The sequence below is a fragment of the Salvelinus alpinus genome, chromosome 20 (assembly GCF_045679555.1).
Source record: "Salvelinus alpinus chromosome 20, SLU_Salpinus.1, whole genome shotgun sequence".
NCBI lineage: Eukaryota > Metazoa > Chordata > Actinopteri > Salmoniformes > Salmonidae > Salvelinus > Salvelinus alpinus.
In genome coordinates, this window is record NC_092105.1 from 20,235,981 (window position 1) to 20,259,039 (window position 23,059).

At 43.7% G+C, this 23,059-nt stretch overlaps 2 protein-coding genes and 1 pseudogene across 3 annotated transcripts in view; all 3 read right to left on the bottom strand.

The window, feature by feature from the left end:
• LOC139546439 (glycogen synthase kinase-3 beta-like) overlaps positions 1–1,354 on the bottom strand; it is a 62,548-nt gene extending 61,194 nt beyond the window's left edge. Inside the window, exon 1 of one of the 2 annotated variants that reach the window (XM_071354814.1) lies at positions 532–1,354. In XM_071354814.1, coding sequence (XP_071210915.1) covers positions 532–619 — 88 coding nt within the window. In that variant the 5' untranslated portion in view covers positions 620–1,354. The remainder of the gene's footprint in view (positions 1–531) is intronic. The other variant, XM_071354813.1, reaches the window with a different exon arrangement.
• Positions 1,355–9,730: 8,376 nt separating this feature from the next.
• The window catches only part of LOC139546441 (probable G-protein coupled receptor 156), a 31,263-nt gene continuing 17,934 nt past the window's right edge, over positions 9,731–23,059 (bottom strand). Inside the window, exons 3-9 of the mRNA XM_071354815.1 lie at positions 17,381–17,508; positions 17,105–17,240; positions 16,674–16,784; positions 16,259–16,480; positions 15,888–16,124; positions 12,586–12,744; positions 9,731–12,247 (exon numbers count right to left, since the gene is read on the bottom strand). Coding sequence (XP_071210916.1) covers positions 10,742–12,247; positions 12,586–12,744; positions 15,888–16,124; positions 16,259–16,480; positions 16,674–16,784; positions 17,105–17,240; positions 17,381–17,508 — 2,499 coding nt within the window. The 3' untranslated portion in view covers positions 9,731–10,741. The remainder of the gene's footprint in view (positions 12,248–12,585; positions 12,745–15,887; positions 16,125–16,258; positions 16,481–16,673; positions 16,785–17,104; positions 17,241–17,380; positions 17,509–23,059) is intronic.
• LOC139547208 (E3 ubiquitin-protein ligase TRIM39-like) lies at positions 19,422–21,257 on the bottom strand (annotated as a pseudogene).

Here is a 23,059-nt window from a genome sequence, read left to right on the forward strand (position 1 = left end):
ATGAATACTATCTGAGAAAACTACTCGCAAAGCAAGCAAAATTACAAATAAGTAATATATACAAAATATCCCCATGTAATAATATTATAATAGTGTGATGCCTAGTCATGACCCTAAACCAGGCGCTCCATTCGACTAGAGATCAGTAATCGGTTGAAATACATGTTGTGATCTAATGGAATGGACACCTAGAAGAATCTGCAAAATATAAGGTAAATCAGATCGTGCCACTCGCCACGATGCTGGTTTGGGTGGCTGCCAGCCCTGCCCCTCTCTCCCCCGGCGCGGCCCTCTACCTCTGTCCGCTGACCAGCCTAGAGTCGAACGTCACAGCGGTCCCTCCCGCAGAAGCCAGGGTGACACTACGCCTGAGAATCTCAGCCAGTGGCACAGAATGACAAGCCTGCCTGTGCTATCAGACCTGGCGTCGAGTCAACATGCTTAACAAGGACAAAACTAGTTTAATTGGTTTCATTCGCAGGGCAGGTAATTGAGGCAACTTAGTTTGATTATAAAAAAGTGTAGACTTACTGCTGACTTTCATAGAGCCAAAAGCCGAGGGCTGCGGCACTGGTTTGCAGCTCTCCGCGAAGGAGGTGGTTCTGGGCCGCCCCGACATGATCCAATCCTCGAATCAAATACTGTATGCTACGTGACTGTAACTTTGGTGGCTTGGTAGATTTCTTTCTAAACCTTTGCATTCAAAGAATGACAGTTCCTTTATCTGAATGTTAGATTATTTACAATATGATTTTTTTTATCAACTCCTCTCCACGAGCCTTCACAGTCGTTATTTTGACCTATCAATCTACCCTTTCTCGTCCCCCAATAGTCGTTCAAAGCATCCTTTCTTCCTTTGGTTCCTCGTTTTCCTTCAGTTGATAATAGGCCTTGGAGACGCGTCTTCGACTAAATAGTCATGAATCTGGCCCTGTGGCCCCCAAATGAACCCACTGCTGGTTTGATTTCCTTAATTTGGTCACAGTTGAGCACAAAATTACACAAGTGAAGAAACAATCAGATAATGCGTTAATGGGGAATGGTTGCTGTATATTCCTATAGATCCAGGACCATGCAGATCCTCTTCATATTCCGATGGAGACTCAACGATCCGTCCGCCATGCCGGCTCCCTCGCTCATCTACCCTACCGACTATTCAAACGGAAAAATCTGCCAGTTGCCCAATTTTTACATTAACGATTTCCACGGCCCTGCAAACTCGTCCCAACTCCACACACGGCGACGTCCAAATCCGGTTATTCCAGTTGGCTATCTAGTCTTGTGCACTTCGTTCCTCTGGAAAGGACAGTTCCAGTCAGACCCGACGATTCTGGCATTATCTTTTATTCCTTCCCAATCGGTTTTGGGCTCGCTGTCTTATTCACTACGAACCTTTGTAACGCTATTTGCGTAAATGGTGAGGCTTGGTTCTATGGGCAGATGCGCGTAGAGACGGGGTTACGCCAATAAACCACTGTAGAGAATCGGAGAAAAGTGCACGCGCAATGGTATCTGGGGGGGGTAGCCGATTCAACCAATCTGAAGCGTATCCCTTGGCGATGGGCCGAGAGCCCCGTACTGTAGACCAATAAGGACGCTGTTCTTGTAGAACACATGGCATAGTTTGCTTGACACCGCCCCTGGTGTTCGGAAGCTCGTGTCCATGCGTTATTGCGACTGGGGCAATGGGCGTTAACCGGGGGGGTAGTCAGAGAGATTGATAGCAGTCTCAGCCAATCCAACTGAGAGAAATGGTACTTGCACCAATGGCTGAAAAGCTGCAACCGGTAATCTACCCAATAGCATTAGGCGCGCAATTAATGCCACTTTTTACTGGCGACCCGTGACAGTCAAATGAACAGAATCAATGGGCTTGTTTGAGTGGTAAGGCTGAAGCAACCGACTGCAGACGAAAGTCGAGGAATGAAGTTGGGGGAGGTGCATCTGGGACAGCCGAAAGTCGTACATTTATGTTGTTTTCCAACAGCAAGGCTCAGTGCAAGATGGCAGTGTTGCCATGTTTGTATTTTTTTATTCTTTGTAATGTCGAAATGAACATATCTCCAACCCCTTTATCACACACTCTCAAATTGTAGCCTAAATATTACTGAAGAAAAATATAAACGCAACATGCAACAATTTCTAAGATTTTACTGAGTTAGCGTTCATATAAGGAAATCAGTCAGTTGAAATAAAATAGGTCCTAATGACTGGGCAGTTGTGCAGCCATGGGGGGGCATAGGCCCACCCATGTGGGAACCAGGCCAAGCCAATCAGAATGATTTTTTGCCCACAAAAGGGCTTTATTACAGACAGAAGGCATTTATTTCAATTAACTGATTTCCTTATATGCACTGTAACTCAGTAATATCGTTGAAATTGTTGCATGTGCGTTTATATGTTTGTTCAGTATACAGTATACACTGAGTGTACAAAACATTTGGAACACCTGCTCTGTCCATGACATAGACTGACCAGGTGAATCCAGGTGAAAGCTATGATCCCTTATTGATGTCACTTGTTAAATCCACTTAAATCAGTGTAGATGAAGGGGAGGAGACAGGTTAAAGTAGAATTTTTAAGCCTTGAGACAATTGAGACATGGGTGTGTATGTGTGCCAGATGCACCATTTTCTGTCAAGAACTGCAACACTGTTGGGCTTTTCACACTCAACAGTTTTGCGTGTGTATCAAGAATGGTACACCACCCAAAGAACATCCAGCCAACTTTACACAGCTGTGGGAAGCATTGGAGTCAACATGGGCCAGCATCCCTGTGCAACGCTTTCAACACCTTGTAGAGTCCGTGCCCCGACAAATTGAAGCTGTTGAGGGCAAAAGGGAGAACGTGTTCTTAATGTTTTGTATACTCAGTGTATATTCCTCCTAATAGTGTACAATCTGTGTCTCTCTTCATAGCCTGGCCTATTGTTTGCATTAAAGACCAGGTTGTTTTTTTGCTCTCAGTTTGTCAGAGTAACCACTAATTTCGGTCATTTGTGTGGTATTAAATAAATATTCTGTTAATATCTTCTAACATGTAAATTACAAAAAATTGCATGAAATTTGTTTATAAAAGGCACATTTTAGGCCTCCCGTGTGGCGCAGCAGTTTAAGACACTGCATCACAGTGCTTTAGGTGTCACTACAGAACTGGGTTCAAACCCAGGCTGTGTCACAGCCAGCCGTGATAGGGAGACCCATGAGGCGGTGCACAATTGGCCCAGCGTCGTCCGGGTTAGGGGAGTGTTTGGCCGGGTGGGATTTCCTTGTCCCATCGCACTCTAGCGACTCCTTGTGGCAGGCTGGGCGCCTACAAGCTGACTATGGTCACCAACTGATCAGTGTTTCCTAAGACACATTTGTGCGGCTGGCTTCCGGGTTAAGCGAGCAGTGTGTCAAGAAGCAGTGTGGTTTGGCAGGGTCGTGTTTCGTGGGACGCATGGCTCTTGACCTTCCCCTTTCCTTAGTCCGTAGTGGAGTTGCAGTGAATGGACAAGACTGTTACTACCAATTGGATATCACGAAATTGGGGTGAAAATAAAATTTTAAAATTAATAAAAGGCAAATTTCCTGCAAAAAATGTTCCCCCATGTGTAGAAATCCTGAAAACACCTCTGCTCAACTGTATGCCAATATGCAAATGCAACTATGGATGCAGGGGCCCTGACCTCCAGGGGGCCCCCATTGCTTTTGTTTGTCATTCTCACTCAGATATCGTATTAACATGGTATACAGTGGCGGTCGGTGCCGTTTAAAATGAGGGAGGACAATGTATTTATTTATTAGCATGGCTTTACTTCTATTACAGCATATTGGATGACTGTCATTCATATTCCATTCACCCGTAGGCAACTTACTACATGATACTCACATTTTCCTTATACACATCATGAATGAAAATTTACAAAGTAGGTGCACAGGTCGAGATACATTTTTGTTATCAAGGTGACAGACATTGACACATTCAATACGCCTTGCACAATTTCTTATCACATCTACGCACTCTCCTCCTCTCACCTTTTCCCTTCGCTTGTGGACTTCAGTGCACAACACATCAGCTGTCTGCGACCAGGCGAAAAAACCTTTCCAAGCCAAACCTTCATGTCATAACCGCTAACTGCTACACACAGCCTACATTGTTGTTACCCAATTAGCTAACGTCAAGTCAACAAAATAGCTACTAGAACTAACATGTTAGTAAGCCCACTACAATCATACAGTACAGTGTACAGTTAGCAAGAAGTTTAGCAGTTACACTGGCGGGCCCGGGTGCTAATAAATTAATAAAACCAAAAGCCTTACCTTGGCTTGGAAGAGTTCCAGTGTTGGATAGCCAAAGCCAGCTAGGTGACATAGCATCCCTCTCTGTTTGAGCTGGTTGTTTGAGTAGGCTAAACTAGCTAGCTGCATTTGCTAGCTAATTAAGTGAAAGGGAAAGTGAAGAAAAATATGAAATATAGCTAGCTCTCTCTCTCTCTTGCTTTTCCTTCATTTTTTAAGAAATTTATTTGTTAAAAGCTATTCAACTATTGTCTGTCTCTCTCTTTGAGTCAACTACTCACCACATTTTATGCACTGCAGTGCTAGCTAGCTGTAGCTCATGCCTTCATTACTAGGTCCATTCTCGGATTCCTTTGATTGGGTGGACAATATGTTCATGCTGCAAAGCTCTGATAGGTTGGAGGATGTCCTCCAGATGATGTCATAATAACTGTGTAAGTCTACGGAAGCGGGTGAGAACCACGAGCCTCCAAGGTTTTGGATTGAAGTCAATGTACCCAGAGGAGGATGGAAACTAGCTGTCCTCCGGCTACTCCATGGTGCTACCCTACAGAGCTCTGTTGAGGCTAATGTAGACCTTCATTGCAAAACAGTGTGTTTCAATCAATTATTTGGTGAGGTGGATATATTTAGTATAGTTTTATAAAAAATATATACATTTCTGAGGAGGATGGTCCTCCCCTTCCTCCTCTGAGGAGTTTCCACTGATGGCATAAGCCATGGAAAATGTGTAGAATTGTAGGAAATTAGCTGTAAAACTTAAAAACATTTCTCCCTGCACATGACAAAATTTGTAGAATTGCATGACATTTGTTATAACATTGCTAAATGTTCTCTCTGCCCCATGGCAAAATGTGTAGAATTGCAGTAAATTAACTTAAAAATGTACATTTCTCTCTCCACAGTCAAGAGGGGGCCATTAAAATGTTTTGCCCACGAGGCCCCCCCCCAACCAAATCTCACTCAGGCTGTGGTTGGAGGGTAGGCCTAATGATCATTGCCTATTCTTATGTCACTACAATGACATTACATTTGTAGGCCTACAGTATGAGAAGCCACAACCTCACACACACACACACACAAGTCATTATGCTTATGCTCATTACTAAGGCAGCAGAGCCCAGTTCACCGTGATTGGTTGGTACACTATTATAGGCCTACACAATAGACCCAAATGCTCTCCAAAGCTTCTGTTTGAAGCCACATCATGCTTATTGTGTTCAATCACTCTGAATGCATTGGTATTAACATTCCATTTCCTACACAGATTTGTAAGGGTAAATTGAGGACAAAAGTTGTGTTTTTATGTTTTTTGATGATGTAGAAGTTGGGTAAAATGGGTAATTTCACAAATTATCTAGATGTCAGAAATGTGAATTTGTAATAGCCTGACTTGAACTGATTTTAAAGATGACTTTCCTTTCTCCACCACTTTTCCACCCCTCTCTTTCTTTTACCTCTCCCCTCCCTGCCGCCAGCTCTGTAATAATCAGCCTCTCTCTGGTCTGAGTTGGTCATATTGGAGAGCTGAAGTCTTTCAGCACTAACCTTCCACCCATTATTGATTGGGGAGGATGCAGACACTGACACTTTCACTGCCAAAATGGCAGCCTGGCAGAAGGATGAGTAAAGATTCCAGAATGTAGTGTGTGTGTGTGTGTGTGTGTGTGTGTGTGTGTGTGTGTGTGTGTGTGTGTGTGTGTGTGTGTGTGTGTGTGTGTGTGTGTGTGTGTGTGTGTGTGTGTGTGTGTGTGTGTGTGTGTGTGTGTGTGTGTGTGCATACACAACAATATTAACACATTCGTGCCAGGTGAATAACACAATGTTATTCATACTGTATATGTGGGGAAATCTGCAAAAGACTGACACCACTATCACACACAATGTGCATTAATGATCTTGAAAATAAAACCATCTTAAAGAATAGAAATGAGTCAACCTTGATGGTTGCTCTACTCAAGTCATCTGCAGTCTAAGAAGTTAATGGGTCTTTTATGCTGTTTATTTTTACTCTTTTATGTATTTTATGTTGATCTGAGGATGCCGTATCAAAGTGGTCTTTCAGTGGTGATGACGGATGCAGGATAAAAAGGAGTTGCTGTTTTCTCTTTAAGCACTTAACACTTCCCACGGTACACACTCGCACACACACACAGAGATCAGTGTATTCTTAGCAAGAAAAACTGTGGGTTGAAAGAGCCTTGAGGAGAGAAAGGAGGAGAGAGATGAGTGCATATGAGAGAAAGAGAAAGAGAACGTAACGTTATGACTATAACTACCGTTCTCTGAAGGAGGCAAAGGAGGTGCAACATACTATGGGGAGTTGCACTCTCATGACTTTGGTTGAAGGATCCACTATCATGCCTGACAAGGCCAATGAAATCTGTGCTTCGCTGGAAGCCCCCCTTTCCATAGGTGATAAGCATGAGGTTCGGATTCATTCCTTCAATTATTCCGGTCTTCACCTCAGTGTGAACAGGAATGATTCACGTTATGAAAACAAACAATTGTAAAACAAGACTGTTGTAACGATCGTCATCTTCTTCAGATGAGGAATAGGAAGGATCGGACCAAAATGCAGCATGGTACGTGTCCATGTTACATTTATTATAACTGAACACTGAATACAAAATAACAAAAGTGAAACAACGAAAATCGAAACAGTCCTGAAAGGTGACACAACACAAAACAGGAAACAACTACCCACCAACACAGGTGGGAACAGGCTACCTAAGTATGGTTCTCAATCAGAGACAACGATTGACAGCTGCCTCTGATTGGGAACCATACCAGGCCAAACACAGAAATACAAAACGTAGAACAAAATATAGAATGAAAAACATAGAATGCCCACCCCAACTCACGCCCTGACCAAACCAAAATAGAGACATAAAAAAGGAACTAAGGTCAGGACGTGACAACTGTTTTACGTTGCACAAACTAAACTGCACCATAGTGGTAGAGCGTGCTTACGCCCTAGACGTTGTGTGCTGAAGGTTATACTTGTTCTCATAAGTTTTCTACTGACAAATAATTTGTTATTCTTCAATTTGCTGGTGCAATGAGTAAGATGGCTAAGAAAACCACTGAGACGACGATGGCTAAACCGGGTTCGGGGTCAAGATCATCCCCTCAGTCATGCGGTTATAACATTTCTCTGAAAGATAATCACCATCTGTATTTAGTTTGTCTCGGAGCACGCTAAGGTAGCCCTCGCTCAAACCATGTACTGCGTACAAACTCCCTGGAAAGACATGTAGCATTCTTGAGGAATCTTGGAATTGCGATGGCGATTTTCCTTTCTTGGATGAGGGTACCTCGGCTGGGACCGGGGTGCAGGAAGCAGAGATGGCTTGGGTGGTCAAATATCTTGTTTGTCTGGGCATGGGGTATGTGGTGGCTGCCTGCACCCAACCCGGCTCCTGTGTGCTCTGTCGCCTGTTACGGGAGAACAGTCAGATACCCCCCGCTGCATGTGTCTGCCTCAGTCAAGCACTGCTTGCCTCTCTTCCCAGACTTGTTGATAAAGGGTCCAGTCCCACTTCGGTGATCCGGTCCTACGTGGATTAATTTATCAAAGTCTATAAGGCACAGCACACACAGTAGCATATCAGCTTTAAATACTGTGCAGTTTCTGTATCATTAACACCAGCAAAATAACCAATTTACATAAACTCATTCATTCTGAACATGAAAAAAGTTGCATCCTCTTATGAGAAGCATTGGCAGCCGGTTGTGGGAGAGAGAAGCAATCTACAGGCATACTGGGTGAAGGGGACAGGCCAATAGGTTATATAGATAATCAATCAGCTCACAGAAAATTACAATTGATTGTTATTGGAGGCAGAGCTTCCAATTAAAATGCAATACATACAGTACATTGTGCACTTGCACGCATGCACACAAACAGAAATAAATAACAATACCAACATACAGTACTTCATTGAGGGATTTTGATGTTTGAAAGGTAAACAAAAGCGTAAAAGTCATTACAACTCAGTCAAAATGGTTACAATGGGCCTACATATTATTTACCATATGTATTGACAGGAGGCTTCTGAGGGGAGAACGGCTCATAATAATGGCTGGAATGGAGTTAATGGAATGCTATCAAACACATGGAAACCATGCGTTTAATGTGTTCGATACCATTCCATTAATTCTGTTCCAGCCATTACTATGGTCCCCTCCTCCCCAATTAATGTGACACAGGCCACCTGTGGTATGTACAATGAGCTCCAAAAGTATTGGGACCATGACAATTTTTGTTGTTGTTTTGGCTCTGTACTTTGGATTTGACATTATACAATGAGGGTATTTTCATCCATATTGGGTGAACCGTTGAGAAATTACAGCACTTTCTGTACATAGTCCCCCCATTTTAGGGCACCAAACGTATTGGGACAAATTCACTTATGTGTATTAAAGTATTCAAAAGTTTAGTGTTTGGTTCCACATTCCTAGCACGCAATGTTGTGACTCTATGTCACGCCCTGACCATAGTTTGCTTTGTATGTTTTATGTTTGTTTGGTCAGGGTGTGATCTGAGTGGGCATTCTATGTTGTATGTCTGGTTTGTCTATTTCTAGGTGTTTGGCCTGATATGGTTCTCAATCAGAGACAGGTGTTTTGCGTTGTCTCTGATTGGGAACCATATTTAGGTAGCCTGTTTTGTGTTGTGGGTTATTGTCTATATGTTAGTTGCTTGTGTCTGCACTGTTTATATATAGCGTCTTTGTTGTTTTGTAAGTTTGTCAAGTGTTCTTCGTTTCTTCTTTAATAAATAGAAGAATGTCACTTCACTCCACGCTGCGCCTTGGTCCTCCTCTCTTCCACATTACGACGATCGTGACACTCTACAAATTTGGTGGATGCATTTGCTGTTTATTTTGGTTGTGTTTCAGATTATTTTGTTCTCAATATAAATAAATGGTAAATAATATATTGTGTCACTTTTATTGTAAATAAGAATAGAACACATTTCTAAACACTTCCACATGAATATGGATTCTACCATGATTACAGACAGTCCTGAATGTATGGTGAATAATGATGAATGAGAAGGTTACAGTTGCACGAATATCCTACCTCACGAAAAATGCCAGCCTACCCTGTCATTGTAATGGTGAGAGGTTAGAATGTCTTGGGGGTATGATATTTGTATGTCTGTAACTTTCTCACTCATCATTATTCATGATTTATTCAGGACTATCCACAATCATGGTAGCATCCACATTAATGTAGAAGTGTTGAGAAGCATTCTACTCTTATTTACAAGTGACTCCAAAATGACACAATACATTATTTACCATTCATTTCTATTGGGCACAAAATAATCTGAAACACAAGAAAAACAAAAAGCAAAAGTCTGTAGAGTCACAAGCTTGCTGTAATCATTGGACTACTTTAATGCTTACAGTACCAGTCAAAAGTTTGGGCACACCTACTCATTCAAGGGTATTTCTTTATTTTTACTATTTTCTACATTGTAGAATAATAGTGAAGACATCAAATCTATGACATAACACATATGTAATCATGTAGTAACCAAAAAGAGTGTTTAACAAATCAAAATATATGTTATATTTGAGATTCTTCAAAGTAGCCACCATTTGCCTTGATGACAGCTTTGCAAACTCTCGGCATTCTCTCAACCAGCTTCACCTGGAATGTCTCTATACCTTTGGTCCCCTAAAATATGGGGACTATGTACAAAAAGTGCTGTAATTTCTAAATGGTTTACTCGATATGGATGAAAATCCCCTGAAATTAAAGCTGACATTTGGCACTTTAACATCCTAGTCATTATATAATTTCAAATTAAAAGTGCTGGAGTACAGAGCCAAAAGAAGTAAACATGTGTCTCTGTCCCAAAACTTTTGGAGTTCACTGTATGTGGTAACAGATAAATAAAATCAAGTCCTTTTTTGTAACATGTAACAATCTATATGATCTACTGTAAATACTATATCATATTTAGCTAAAAATTTACATTTTCTATAACATAACCTAGAGACATTGGCAGTTAGAGCAATACATGAAAGACAAAGTCAGCATTAAAAGCAGATCCCAGACATCATACAGCAAACTCAACCCATTGAACAACACACCCCAACTTGGTCCCATTTCTAAAACACTTGCAACCAAATGAAAGAGTTTCTAAGGTGATTGTTGTGAGGTAATGTGTTGCAAGGATACTCCACATGTAGATAAGGAAGAACATTACCATGAATGCAAAGTCAGATGTTTTGCCTTCTAAATAGCCATGTTGGATGGGTAGGCCTACAAGGCAAGCATTTACATCAGTTCATGCTCAATTTACTACTTCTCAATAGCGTTACAACAGTGCGTAAACTCAATTGTTCTGCCGTGAACTGGCCATTGAAAGTAAATTACAACACACTTTGACTTGAATGATTCTTCCGCAGCACCCATTCAAATGAGGCTCCAGACAGGCTCATACGAAGGTGGGATTGAGGTCTTCCTTGAAGTTGACCACAGGGTGTGTGGAGCGGCAGAGGCTGGCGAAGCCGCCGTACTCACTGTCCGAGGAGTATGAGGAGGAGCTGTCGCTGGAGGGGTAGGAGCCGTGTGGCAGGCAGGCATCGCAGTAGGGTCGGTGGTAGTAGCAGTAGTCAGCCGAGCTGCTGGAGTCTGAGTCCCAGTAACCATACAAGTCCCTGCCACGGTCTCGGTCTAGCCCTCCCTCACCGCCCCCGTCCCCGTTTGAAGGGCCTGGGTGGGTGTGTCCTGAGAAGGGGGTGATGGAGCATTTTCGAGGGGGTGGTAGCCGGTGCTCCCTCCTCGAGCCACGCCTCCCACACCTATTTGTTACTCTATGCCCTGCCTCTTCCCATTCTTCTGAATCACTGTCTTCAGGGCGGAGGGGACTGGTCTCTGTGCCAACAGGCTCGAGCTGGGGTTGTGTTTTTGAGGGGTGCTTATCTAGTTGTAAGGATCCAGCATCCCTCCTCCTTCCCCAGCGAGGAGTCTCTGACCCTGGGTAGTAACAGGGTGGATGCCCCCCTCTGGGTTGATGGAATGGAGGTCTGCGTTTCCTCATCACGTAGGGGGAGATACTGGGGTAGCGGAAGAGGAGAGGGGGATGATGGGTGCGAGGGGCATGGAGGGAGAGAGGAGAGCGGACCGAGGGGTCGGTCGAGGAGGGCAGAGTGGGTCTCCTGATCCCCCTGCTGTGATTGGGTGAGCGGAGGGTCATTTCCATGACAGGGACCACACTCAGTTCCCGGAGGATTTCCTGGAGATGCTCACTGCTCACAAACCCTGCCGGCCTGACGCTTGTCACCCACGGCAACACGGGATGGCCATGGCAACGTGAGGGTTCCGACTTTCCCACAGGAAAGAGATAGGAAGAGGAAGTGACATAGGTTGACTGACAGGAGGGTGTGGTTTTTGTCCCTGCCCTCTTCCCTGGTGTCCTGACTCCTGTCCTGGAGAAGACAGAGGGCTTAGGGGTGACTAGGAGGTTAGACCTCACCCCTCCACACTGCTGCTGGGACCCAGTCCCCTCAACCTTACACCACCTTGTCTCAGTCTCCACCCCTGCACCCTGGATGTCTTGACCAAATTCTACACTCCACTGTTTCACACTCACACCATCCCCTGGGGGAGGAGAGAGGGCAGGTGGAGGAGGAGTAGAGAGAGGAGCAGAGGGAGAATCAGAAGGAGGTGTATAGACAGCAGAAGTAGTGGGAGGAGCAGACAGAGGAGGTGAAGAAAAGGGAGGAGAAGAGAGGAGAGGTTCTGCTATGTTCCTGTGTGGCAGCAGAGTTGGAGAGCAGTCGGACTGCACAACTATGGTCTGGGTGGATGAGGAGTGGAGGTTGGTGGTGGAAGAGTCAATTTCCTGGTCCTCGTGGGGGTGGCTACTGGACATGAGGCGCAGTAGCTTGTCTTTGGCGTTGTTCACCTGCTCCTGCAGACTGTCAATCACAGCATTCTTCTGCAAAATGACAACAAGCTTTAAAATCCCCTTCAATACAAAAAACATTATCAACAACAATCTGGGACCTAAAGAGTCGGGTGAAAGGTTAACCTAAAGATGCGTGTAGGGTTAAAGGTTATATGTAAAGTTAGTGTTGAATAGAAGAGTATTCAGAATACAAAGTAAATGAGTTTAGGTAGGTATATATTCTAGTGTTGAGGAGTCACAGAGATTATGTTGAAATCAGGACCATGTAGGGACCTTTTTATTCAGTAAGGGGGAGATTCACCACCTTCTATAACCATTAGAGGGCAAGTGAGGGTTAAAATACTACATCGCCTACACACACTGACTACCTCATTGAGGAGCATCTTCATGGAGTTGTTCTCTCCCAGGAGATAGTAGATCTCATCCTGGCTGTAGACAGACTGGACACTCTTACTGGGGCTGCTGAAGTACTTTGCCATTTGACTAGGGTTGTTGTGCTCCTCCTCAAACCGACGCCACTGGGTCAACTGGAAAGAGGGGAGAAAGAGGGAGGGAAGAAAGGGAGAAGGGGGGCCAAGGTAGAGAAAGAGGGGGATTATGATGGAAGGTCGGATAACTGTCAGACAAGTGTGCCACACCCTTGGCATCTCCAGGTGTGTTTGTGTTGCTTATTGTTAAAGTACTTCCTTTCCGTCCAGGATGCATTCCTGTATCATTGCATCAGCTGACCACCAGCTACTTATGGGGAGTCATTAATGTGTAGGGGCAGGCTGCAGCGTGTTGACTCATGGAGAGCATATGTGTGTTTGTATGAGTCACACTCCAGTGTTAACACACAGACACACAGACACACACAGAGGGACACATACACACTATGGCGAGGTATGGGAAACACTCACGTAGCCACTCAAATTGGGCCTGGGGGTTTCTGTCTGTGTCTGTCTGTGATGTGTAGGGGCACGTCGATCTCATCATACTCGTATTCGTAATAGTAACCGTTTTTATCACACTTGATACTCGTAATTTGATTTACTCATGATTGAAAAACCCGGAAGTGCACTTCAAATGCAGCCAGGTCACCCATGATACAAGTCAGTATTCAACGTCCATCCATGTCTGAGGACGTTGGGAGATGACGTGGAAACTGGCCACTAGGGACAACAGTGAGCGCTGTTACCTTTAAATAGGTTTCAGTTTCAGGGTATTGTGGACGGTGATGGTGGATGGGCATAAGCATCTGCCTCTGATGCCAATGGTTGCAAGTTTGAATCCAGTGATAGAAAGTCGTGTTTTTAAAATTTTTGTTTTAAGACTATCCAGAACCTTAACCATTCAGAGTTAATTCCTAAACTTAACTTTGAACATTTCGAAATGTGATGTTTGAGAAACATGGATGAATGTCTAGTTCTGAAGTGAGACTGAGAGCTAGTTGTTTAAATGCCGGTAAAGCCTATACCTCAAGTGCATATTACTGTGCTATCACTCAGAGTGCATTGTTATGTTCCTTCATTACTGTGCTATCACTCAGAGTGCATTGTTATGTTCCTTCATTACTGTGCTATCACTCAGAGTGCATTGTTATGTTCCTTCACTCATTCACACACATTGTTAACTTCTTATGTCTGGGGGCAGTATTGAGTAGCTTGGATGAATAAGGTGCCCAGAGGTGCCCAGAGTAAACTGCCTGCTCCTCAGTCCCAGTTGCTAATATATGCATATTATTATTCATATTGGACACAAAACACTCTGAAGTTTCTAAAACTGTTTGAATGAGGTCTGTGAGTATAACAGAACTCATATGGCAGGCAAAAACCTGAGAAGAAAATCAACCAGGAAGTGGGAAATCTGAGGTTGGTCGATTTTCAACTCACCCCTATTGAAGATACAGTGGGATATTGGTCATATTGCACTTCCTAAGGCTTCCACTAGATGTCAACCGTCTTTAGAAACTTGTTTGAGGCTTCTACTGTAAAGGGGGGCTGAATGAAAGGGGATTGAGTCAGAGGTCTGGCAGAGTGCCAGGAGCTGGTCACGCGCTTTCACATGAGAGGTAGATCCCGTTCCATTTGCTTTTTCTGAAGACAAAGGAATTCTCCGGTTGGAACATTATTGAAGATTTATGTTAAAAACATCCTAAAGATTGATTCTATACATCGTTTGACATGTTTCTACGGACTGTAACGGAACTTTTTGACATTTTGTCTGCAACTAGTGAACGCGCTTCGTGAGTTTTGATTTGTTTACCAACGTGCTAACAAAAGTAGCTATTTGGACATAAATGATGGACATTATCGAACAAATCAAACATTTATTGTGGAACTGGGATTCCTGGGAGTGCATTCTGATGAAGATCATCAAAGGTAAGTGAATATTTATAATGTTATTTCTGACTTTTGTTGACTGCACAATATGGCGGATATCTTTTTGTCTTGATTGGGCACTCAGCGCCGACCTCAGATTATTGCATGGTTTGCTTTTTCCGTAAAGCTTTTTTGAAATCTGACACAGCGGTTGCATTATTAAGGAGAAGTGGATCTAAAATTCCATATATTACACTTGTATCTTTGATAAACGTTTATTATGAGTATTTCTGGAAATTGATGTGGCTCTCTGCAAAATCACCAGATGTTTTTGGAACTACTGAACATAACGCGCCAATGTATACTGAGATTTTTGGATATAAATATGAACTTTACCGAACAAAACATACATGTATTGTGTAACATGAAGTCCTATGAGTGTCATCTGATGAAGATCATCAAAGGTTGGTGATTAATTTTATCTCTATTTCTGCTTTTTGTGACTCCTGTCTTTGGCTGTAAAAATGGCTGTTTTTCTGTGATTTGTCGGTGACCTAACATAATCGTTTGTTGGTGCTTTCGCAGTAAAGCCTTTTTGAAATCGGACACTGTGGTGGGATTAACAACAAGATTACCTTTAAAATGGTATAAGATACTTGTATGTTTGAGGTATTTTAATTATGAGATTTCTGTTGTTTGAATTTGGCGCCCTGCACTTTCACTGGCTGTTGTCATATCGATCCCGTTAACGGGATCGCAGCCATAAGAAGATTTATACGACCCCGACAGATGAAAATGTACATGATTTTCTTACTTAGTCCTATTCAATTATCAACAAAATAGGCAAAAAAACATGCCTAATACATGGCTGGCTACTACTGCCTGCATTTATTCCAGACACAGATTTAGATGAAGATAGGCTAATTCCCTTGCCCCATGTACTGATTAACTTTACAGAGGAGCAAAACTTCTCCCCTGACACTTATGCCACAACATTTGTACAATCAAAAAAACAATCTACACTTGTCATTTTATTTTCTAATGATCTGTCGCTCTGTAAACATGTCTGGTCCAGAATAAATAATAATAGCAAGAAAGCATGGGCTTGTTATATGGCTTGTTCTAATCCAATTGTTGTAGCAGGCTCAACCGGTATTTTACTGACAGGAAAACTAGACAATAGTTGTTTAGAGCACACAGCGCTTCACACTGTTTTAGTGAAAGAGAAATGCGTGCTGGCAGCTGAAAATAACTTTATTTCCGATCACAGATAATTAGATATTCGGATTATTCTCCATATCCGTTACAATACTCGTTTTGTCAGAGTACTCGGCATACCCCTAGTGATGTGCGCTAACTGTCTTTCTCACCTGAGGTACAAATAGCATACAGTTGGTGGCGAGGGTACAGATGAAGATAGCTCCAGCCACCATACTATAGACCACGTTGGGCCATGCCTGCAGGAACCGCGACACCGGGACCGCCACCGCCGTGGACAGGGTGACCAGGCTGACCGCGGTCATGATGGTGGGGGACTGGTTGACCGGAGGGAGGCTGACGTTGCTGGTGAGACCAGCCAGGTAGGTCCCATACAGGAGCAGGCCACCCTGGAGAGACCGCAACACAACCACATAATGTTCATGACATGTTTACCATTTACCACAAACCAACACAAACTCAGGGGAAACAGCAACTATTTGCTCTCTTATGTTTATCTGAGTATTTCTCCCAGCTGCTTTACCTTCATCACGGCGAGGAGGATATGCCACAGGTCTGAGTAGAGAGAGGAACAGGAGTCCAGCTGAGACAGAGAGTAGGACATGTCCCTCTCCACCACCTTGACCACAGCCCCAATGGACCGTGCACATTTGACCGGGTCGGTTAGACTCCAGGCGGTGAGAACCAGCAGGTCCACCAGAATCAACAGAGATACCAAGCCCATCAACTGGATGTCTCTGATGATCTGAAACACACAGAGTTCAGTAATACACCATGCAACACATACACTCTATGACACACAGATCCTTTAATACAAGCCTTTACCCTCCACCCTCCCCCCTCTAAACACACGCACACAAAGGAGGAGTGACATGAGTTACAACACCACAACACACACTTCGACCAGAGAGACAGAGTGAGAGGAGCAGCCTGCTTACCACTCTCTTGTCAGGAACACGTTGGGTGAATACTCTGTAGAGCCGCCATGTTTTCCCCAGGATGGGCACAAATACCAGAGTGCTGCCAAGACACAACGTCCAGATCCGGGCCTAGGATACAACACAGTAACACCCCATAATATCACACAATATGGCATCATCAGAACAATGTGTATGTCTGTGTGTGCATGTGTATGTGTGTGTGTGTGTGTGTGTGTGTGTGTGTGTGTGTGTGTGTGTGTGTGTGTGTGTGTGTGTGTGTGTGTGTGTGTGTGTGTGTGTGTTTGTCTGTGTGATACTTCAGCTCCACTATAAGCGTTGTGTTGCTTTGCCATCAGCGTCGCGTCAATGTGACATTCTACCCGCTACACAGAGCGTGTTGTTTTGAGAGTGGAGAGGAAGAGTGTAGCAGGGTAGTGGGTGTGTCTTACCTGGAGTATTGCTCTCGCTCCTGCCCCTTGTAGGTGGATGCGTTCCTCAAAAGCAAATAGGAAGCCACTGCTGTAGGTGAGGATACTTCCACACAGAGTCAGCACATTAAGGTTAGGACTGGACATCTTCACTATCCTGAGACAGAGAGAGAGAAACACACACACATATCAACAAAATAAAGGTAAAACTGTTCACGCCTGTCTATCGATTTGAGTAAGTGCATATGCTTTTAAACGTGTGTTTGTGTATATGTGTGTATGTGTGTGTGCATGTACCTGTTGTTCTTGAAGCGCAGGGTGAAGAGCAGGAAGCAGAAAGCCAGCAAGATGCCACAGGAGAGCATGGTCCAGACAACTGCACAGAGCACTGGCGAGAGAGACCGCCTCTGCAGCTCCCCTCCCATCTACAGTAGATATCAATCACATTTCAATTAGGAGTTTGTCGCGAATAAGAAACATGAGTAATTACCAAAACTTTTGGTATGTGTGTGTTTGTGTATGTTTTTAATGTGTTAAAAGTATTATATGTGTTTTGGCTGCTATTATTTGCTTTCTGGAATGATTGGAGTATGCCCAAAACCTTCAACCTGTATAGTGTTTATTTTGATCACCTAAAACATTTATTGCATAGAACTTTGCAAGCCTAATGCACAGAAAACAGACTACTTTCAATATATATTTTTAAAATCAACTACACATTACATAAGGTCAAGAAAATATATCATACTGCAAAAGCTTCTATAACAAATAAAACTGACACAACACTCAGGCCTTTTCTCATTTGGACAAAAGTCCATCCTCCACCCTCCCTCCTCTCTCCTCCGTGACCTGGAAACCAAGTGGTTGGCAAGGTTGGGTAGGTTAATTTCTAAATGTAATCCGTTACAGTTACCTGTCCAAAACTGTAATCAGTAACATAACTTTTGGATTACCCAAACTTAGTAATGTCATCTGATTACATTCAGTTACTTTTAGATTACTTTCCCCTTGAGAGGCATTAGAAGAAGACAAAAATCTATCTTACCAATTGAACGACATTATTGCAGGATAAATCAATGTTAAAGTTTACATAGCTGGCCATATATGGATGTTACATTTTACTTTATGGGTTGGTTATGTAGGCTTCTTCTAACCCATCGCTTTTTACGACATATAATACTGCGATTAAATGTTATCTTTACATTAATAAATATAATTTATGTCCAAAATTGGATGTATCAACTACAGATTGCCCCTTTAAGTCTATCAAAAGTGTGCGAGTTTGAGCTTGTGTCCATTAGGCCTATGGATTATACTTTTTTTATCAGCATGAATTAGATTGAGCAATTAGATCAGCCACTTTTATTCCATAGGCTTGGATCTGCACTATGCAGCTGTTGCAAGAGTGCATTTTTCACTATCTGTCCACTGGTTTCAAAAACAATGATTGATAGGTAGCTTAAAATTCTTGAATTTAACCATTAATGCTAAACGAGAGACCAGCAGTGTGATTCACATCAATGCACTATGTAGATATCAATAATAAGTGATATCCATATCGCTGTAGGCTACACCTCTGCTGTCATCCTTACCTCCAAGCGTTTAATCAAGTTGGTTCATCTTTGGATGCCGACAGCAGTCGCACCATTGGAAGACATAGCTTGGACTGTAGCCTACAAAAGCCTATTCCTGCACTTTGTTTGCGATCCATCAAAGACATTTGGTGTGTCATCATAGTGGTCTCTGACTTGTGGTCAGACTCACTCAGGTGGAACGAACTTAAACTTGCAACTTTTTTCAATTATGATTTGAATGTCATTGAGAAAACAGAGAAGTGTCAAATATGTTTTGCCGCAAACATCCTTTCGGAATTTAAAAGTAATCCCCGAAGTAATCATCTAGTTTTTCAAAAGTATCTGTAATCTCATTACAATATTTTTGCTGGTAACATAACGCATTATGGTTACCGTTTTTTTGTAATCCCTTACATGTAACGGATTACATGTAATCTGTTACTCCCCAACCCTGGTGGCTGAGTGGACGAGGAGAGTGTCAATTCGTTAGTAGGCAAATGAAAGACAGTCTCCTCGATTGGCTCCTTTTTGTGAGGAAGTGTATTCTACCGGAGCCATTTGCGGAAGAGTTTTGAAATCTGCCACTCCCCCTTTGAACCAGCTATTGTTTCCTTGAAGGAGAACAGCATGCAAACATTTAAAAATTATATGCTACTTATCCTCTTATCTATAAAATGTCTTGCAGAACAAGCGACATTTGTTTTTACCTCCAAGCTACATTTGTTTTTACATTTCACTTAATGCATTTATTTTGGGATTCCACCCTGTGAACATCATTTGCCTGATGATGAGCGATTTCATGCAAGCTCATTTTTGTCCATTTTCCTTCTCCTCGCCGCGTCTCCTTCATTACCTTTGACATTTTTCAAAAAGAGACAGAGGAGAGAGGACAGAGGACAGAGGAGAGATGACAGAGGAGAGAGTACAGACGATGCAGGAGTTGCGCAAATGCACATGAGAAAAGGCCTCAGTGTCCTCTTCTAAGTAGAGGTGGAAGTTTAAGGTGAGGAAATGAGGTCACTGACGGGTGAGATCACCAATGGCGCTGACCCCACCGTTATTCTTTCAGGGGTTGAAGTATGGACAGAGTCTCTCTGCGAAGATGTAACTGTGAATGAGTAGATATGAGACCTGGACTCCACATCATGCCCCCCTTCCCAGTCTACATACTCCCCCACCCTCTGGTGCTTCTCGACCAGTGGCAGGGGGACAGGGGGGTCTGCAGAGCCCAGTACTTAGTCCTGTTCCTCAGGCCGACTGTCCAGTAGCCACGCTCAGGGTTTAGGCTATTCCCTCCTTTCTTGTTGACAGACTCTCTCCCCACTCCTATGTCCCACTTGGTCTTACCCTTCACCTGCACCTTGTAGTAGAACCTCACTGAGGAGAAGCCCTCCTTCCTCAGGACACTGAGACAAGGGTAAAACCTCTCAGGGTTGTCAGGGAGGTTCAGCGCTGTTTTGCCGTGGGCCACTTGTTTACCGTTGTCAGAGGAAGAGTTTGGGGTAGCTGAATCAGGGTCAAGGGTCACATCCACGGCACACTGCTTAATTCTTGTAAGTTCTGTGTCACACAATCTTTTCACTTCATTCTTCAGTGACTTCTCATACGGGGACCAAGCACTACTAACAGCTCTCCTAACTGTTCTTACGTACACAACACATTGACCACTGATCTCAGACCAGTTCTTGGTGAGAGGAGGAGTGCACAGGGATGGGAAGCTATGGATGAGGTGAAGGTGGTCCTCAGTGTGTGAGAGCTGCTCCAGCTCAGTGTCTCTCCTTCAGCCTGCCTCTCTGCTGCTTTCTGCTCCTCCCCAATCACCTCAATGAGCTCAGCCTGGCTTCTCTGAATGGAGCGCACCAGAGCAGTAAAGACCTCCAAGCTCTCCCTAATATCTCTCTCTGCATTTATTCTGCCTGATTGTACTGTGTCTTTGATGTCCTTCACTTTCTGCTGTCGACCTTGAATCATCTGCTGCATGACATCTTCCATGTTCGCTAGATGAAGCCTCCTTTTCTTCTCCAATGGGACAGTGTTGTGTTTCTTGTCTTTTCTCAGTGCATACCTGACCCATGTACGTCTGGTTACTTCTACAGAACAGCTCAAGAAGCTTCTGCTGCCTCTTACACACTCTGTCCTCCATGTTCATCACAGGCTTGATCAGGTTGTGTTTCTTGAAGGTGGTCAGTACGTGGTGAGGTTCCAAGTGAATCTCCCAGTAAGAGGCCCGACACTCCAGGCAGGACTTCAAGGCCTTGCCTTTCCTCCCAGTGCAGATGTCACAGGGTACTTCTCCGCATTGGGCAGCTTGGGGTTGGGCTTGGTTCAGCGGTTGGTCCTGGGTAAAAAGTAGCAGTCGCACTCGTTTCAACTGACCTCCTGAACTGATTGGCCATTTCAGATATGAAAGTATTGACTTTGAGATCAGGTCTTCTGCTGAATTTCTGCTTACACATGGGACACTGACACGGGCTGGTGGTATGCCAGTACCCATGTATGCAGTCCTTGTTGTGTCCACATGGGGTTGGGCTGGTGAACACATATAGACAGATGGGGCACAGGAACTGTTCCTGAGACAGCAGGCTGCTGGTGGAAGCCATGTCTGGGTCTGGGAAGAGATCCAACAAAAAACTACATGGGACTTTATGAAATCTCTTGGCTCTTGACACCAGAATTTTTTACTGTAATTTTTTCTCTAGTGTACGGTTGTAGACAACCACACTACGCAGTTATGCCCAACTAGCTTTCACAATACATGTAAACAGTAGTACTAACGTATCATTATGGTTTTATATTTTATTCAGAAATATGGTGTTTAGGAACAAATATTTATTAAGAAATAAAAACAAGAAAGGGCACTGTGAGGACATTCCCACTTGTTCAATCTGTCGATCAGCATAACACAGTGAAGTGTAATGTAATACAAAAACTCAATTGAACTGTATTTATCCCCTTCACGATATTTATAACTGGGCTGTGACAGGTGTTGAAACTTGAATAAACAGCAACATAACTAAGGCCCTGTGTTCTGAGCAATCACGTGACATAGCAAGATTTTATCCTGCATTTAAAAGCGTTATCCATAAATGAGAATTACAACAAATATTTAAGCAGTTCTCTGAGGATGGTGCTGGACCATCTGATATAAAAAGAAATGGGGACAGTTTGATGAAAAATCTTAGAACATAGGTTAAAATCCAGGCATGTCACATGATTGTGCAAGACACAAGGCCCTAAACATAACATACAACAGACGCAATGCTGCACAAATTAAATAACCTGCAAAAAAAGGCCATGCCTATGCACGTGACTTTCCCCACAGACTCATTAGTGTGATTTCTTCCCTTCTCAGCTGTCTATCACAACATCCTGGTTTCCACCAATCAGAGTGCCCAAATGCACATTTGGACTGTGACCCCTCCCACTCCAGGTCAGAGTGGCCATCGCTGTCGGCAGATGAAGACGCAAGTTCCCAAGGGCCGGTATTTATTTGCCCTCCAAAGAAAGGTCGGTGGACCAAGATTCAGAGGTCAGATTAAGAAGGAAGAGGTGGTGTTTGCTCGATTGTGCTTAGGACATTTTTTTGTTTGTTTGTACCTTTACTCCTTTTTCCTCCCCAAATTCGTGATATCCAATTGGTAGTTACAGTCTTGTCCCATCGTTGCAACTCCCCTACGGACTCATAAGAGGCGAAGGTCGAGAGCCCTGCGTTCTCCGAAACACGACTCTGCAAAGCCACACTGCTTCTTGACAGGCCAAAGTGTCAGAGGAAACACCGTCCAGCTGGCGACCAGAGTCAGCTTGCATGTGCCCGCCCTGCCACAAGGAGTCGCTAGAGCGTGATGGGACAAGGAAATCCCAGCCGGCCAAACCCTCTCCTAACCCGGACGATGCTGAGCCAATTGTGCTTAGCCTCATGGGTCTCCTGGTCACGGCCGGCTGTGACACAGCCTGGGATCAAACCCGGAGCTGTAGTGACGCCTCAAGCATTGTGATGCAGTGCCTTAAACAGCTGCACCACACGGGAGGCCCCACTTAGGACAGTGTACATTGAACTCGTTATTACATCTGGTTGGCAAGCATGTGAATGGTTTGTGTCTGGACTGTATTGTCGATGAAACGATGGAGCATGTGCTGTTATATTGTTGTAAGTATGTTGAAGAGAGGGAAAGATTGAAGTGTAGGGTCATTGAGGTTGGGGGGGTGGAAGGGATTTGGGGGATGGGGGAGGGTTTATTAGAAGTTAGTAGGGCTCTTTTTTATTGTCTCAGAAGTACTGAGTTAGGAGGAGGATTTAGACATGTTGTAAACCGTGATTGCCCACACACTCCAGCACAGTAGGGGACAGCATGCACCTTTAACGTTGGTTTGCGGACCACCATTATGTCATAGAAGACATAGA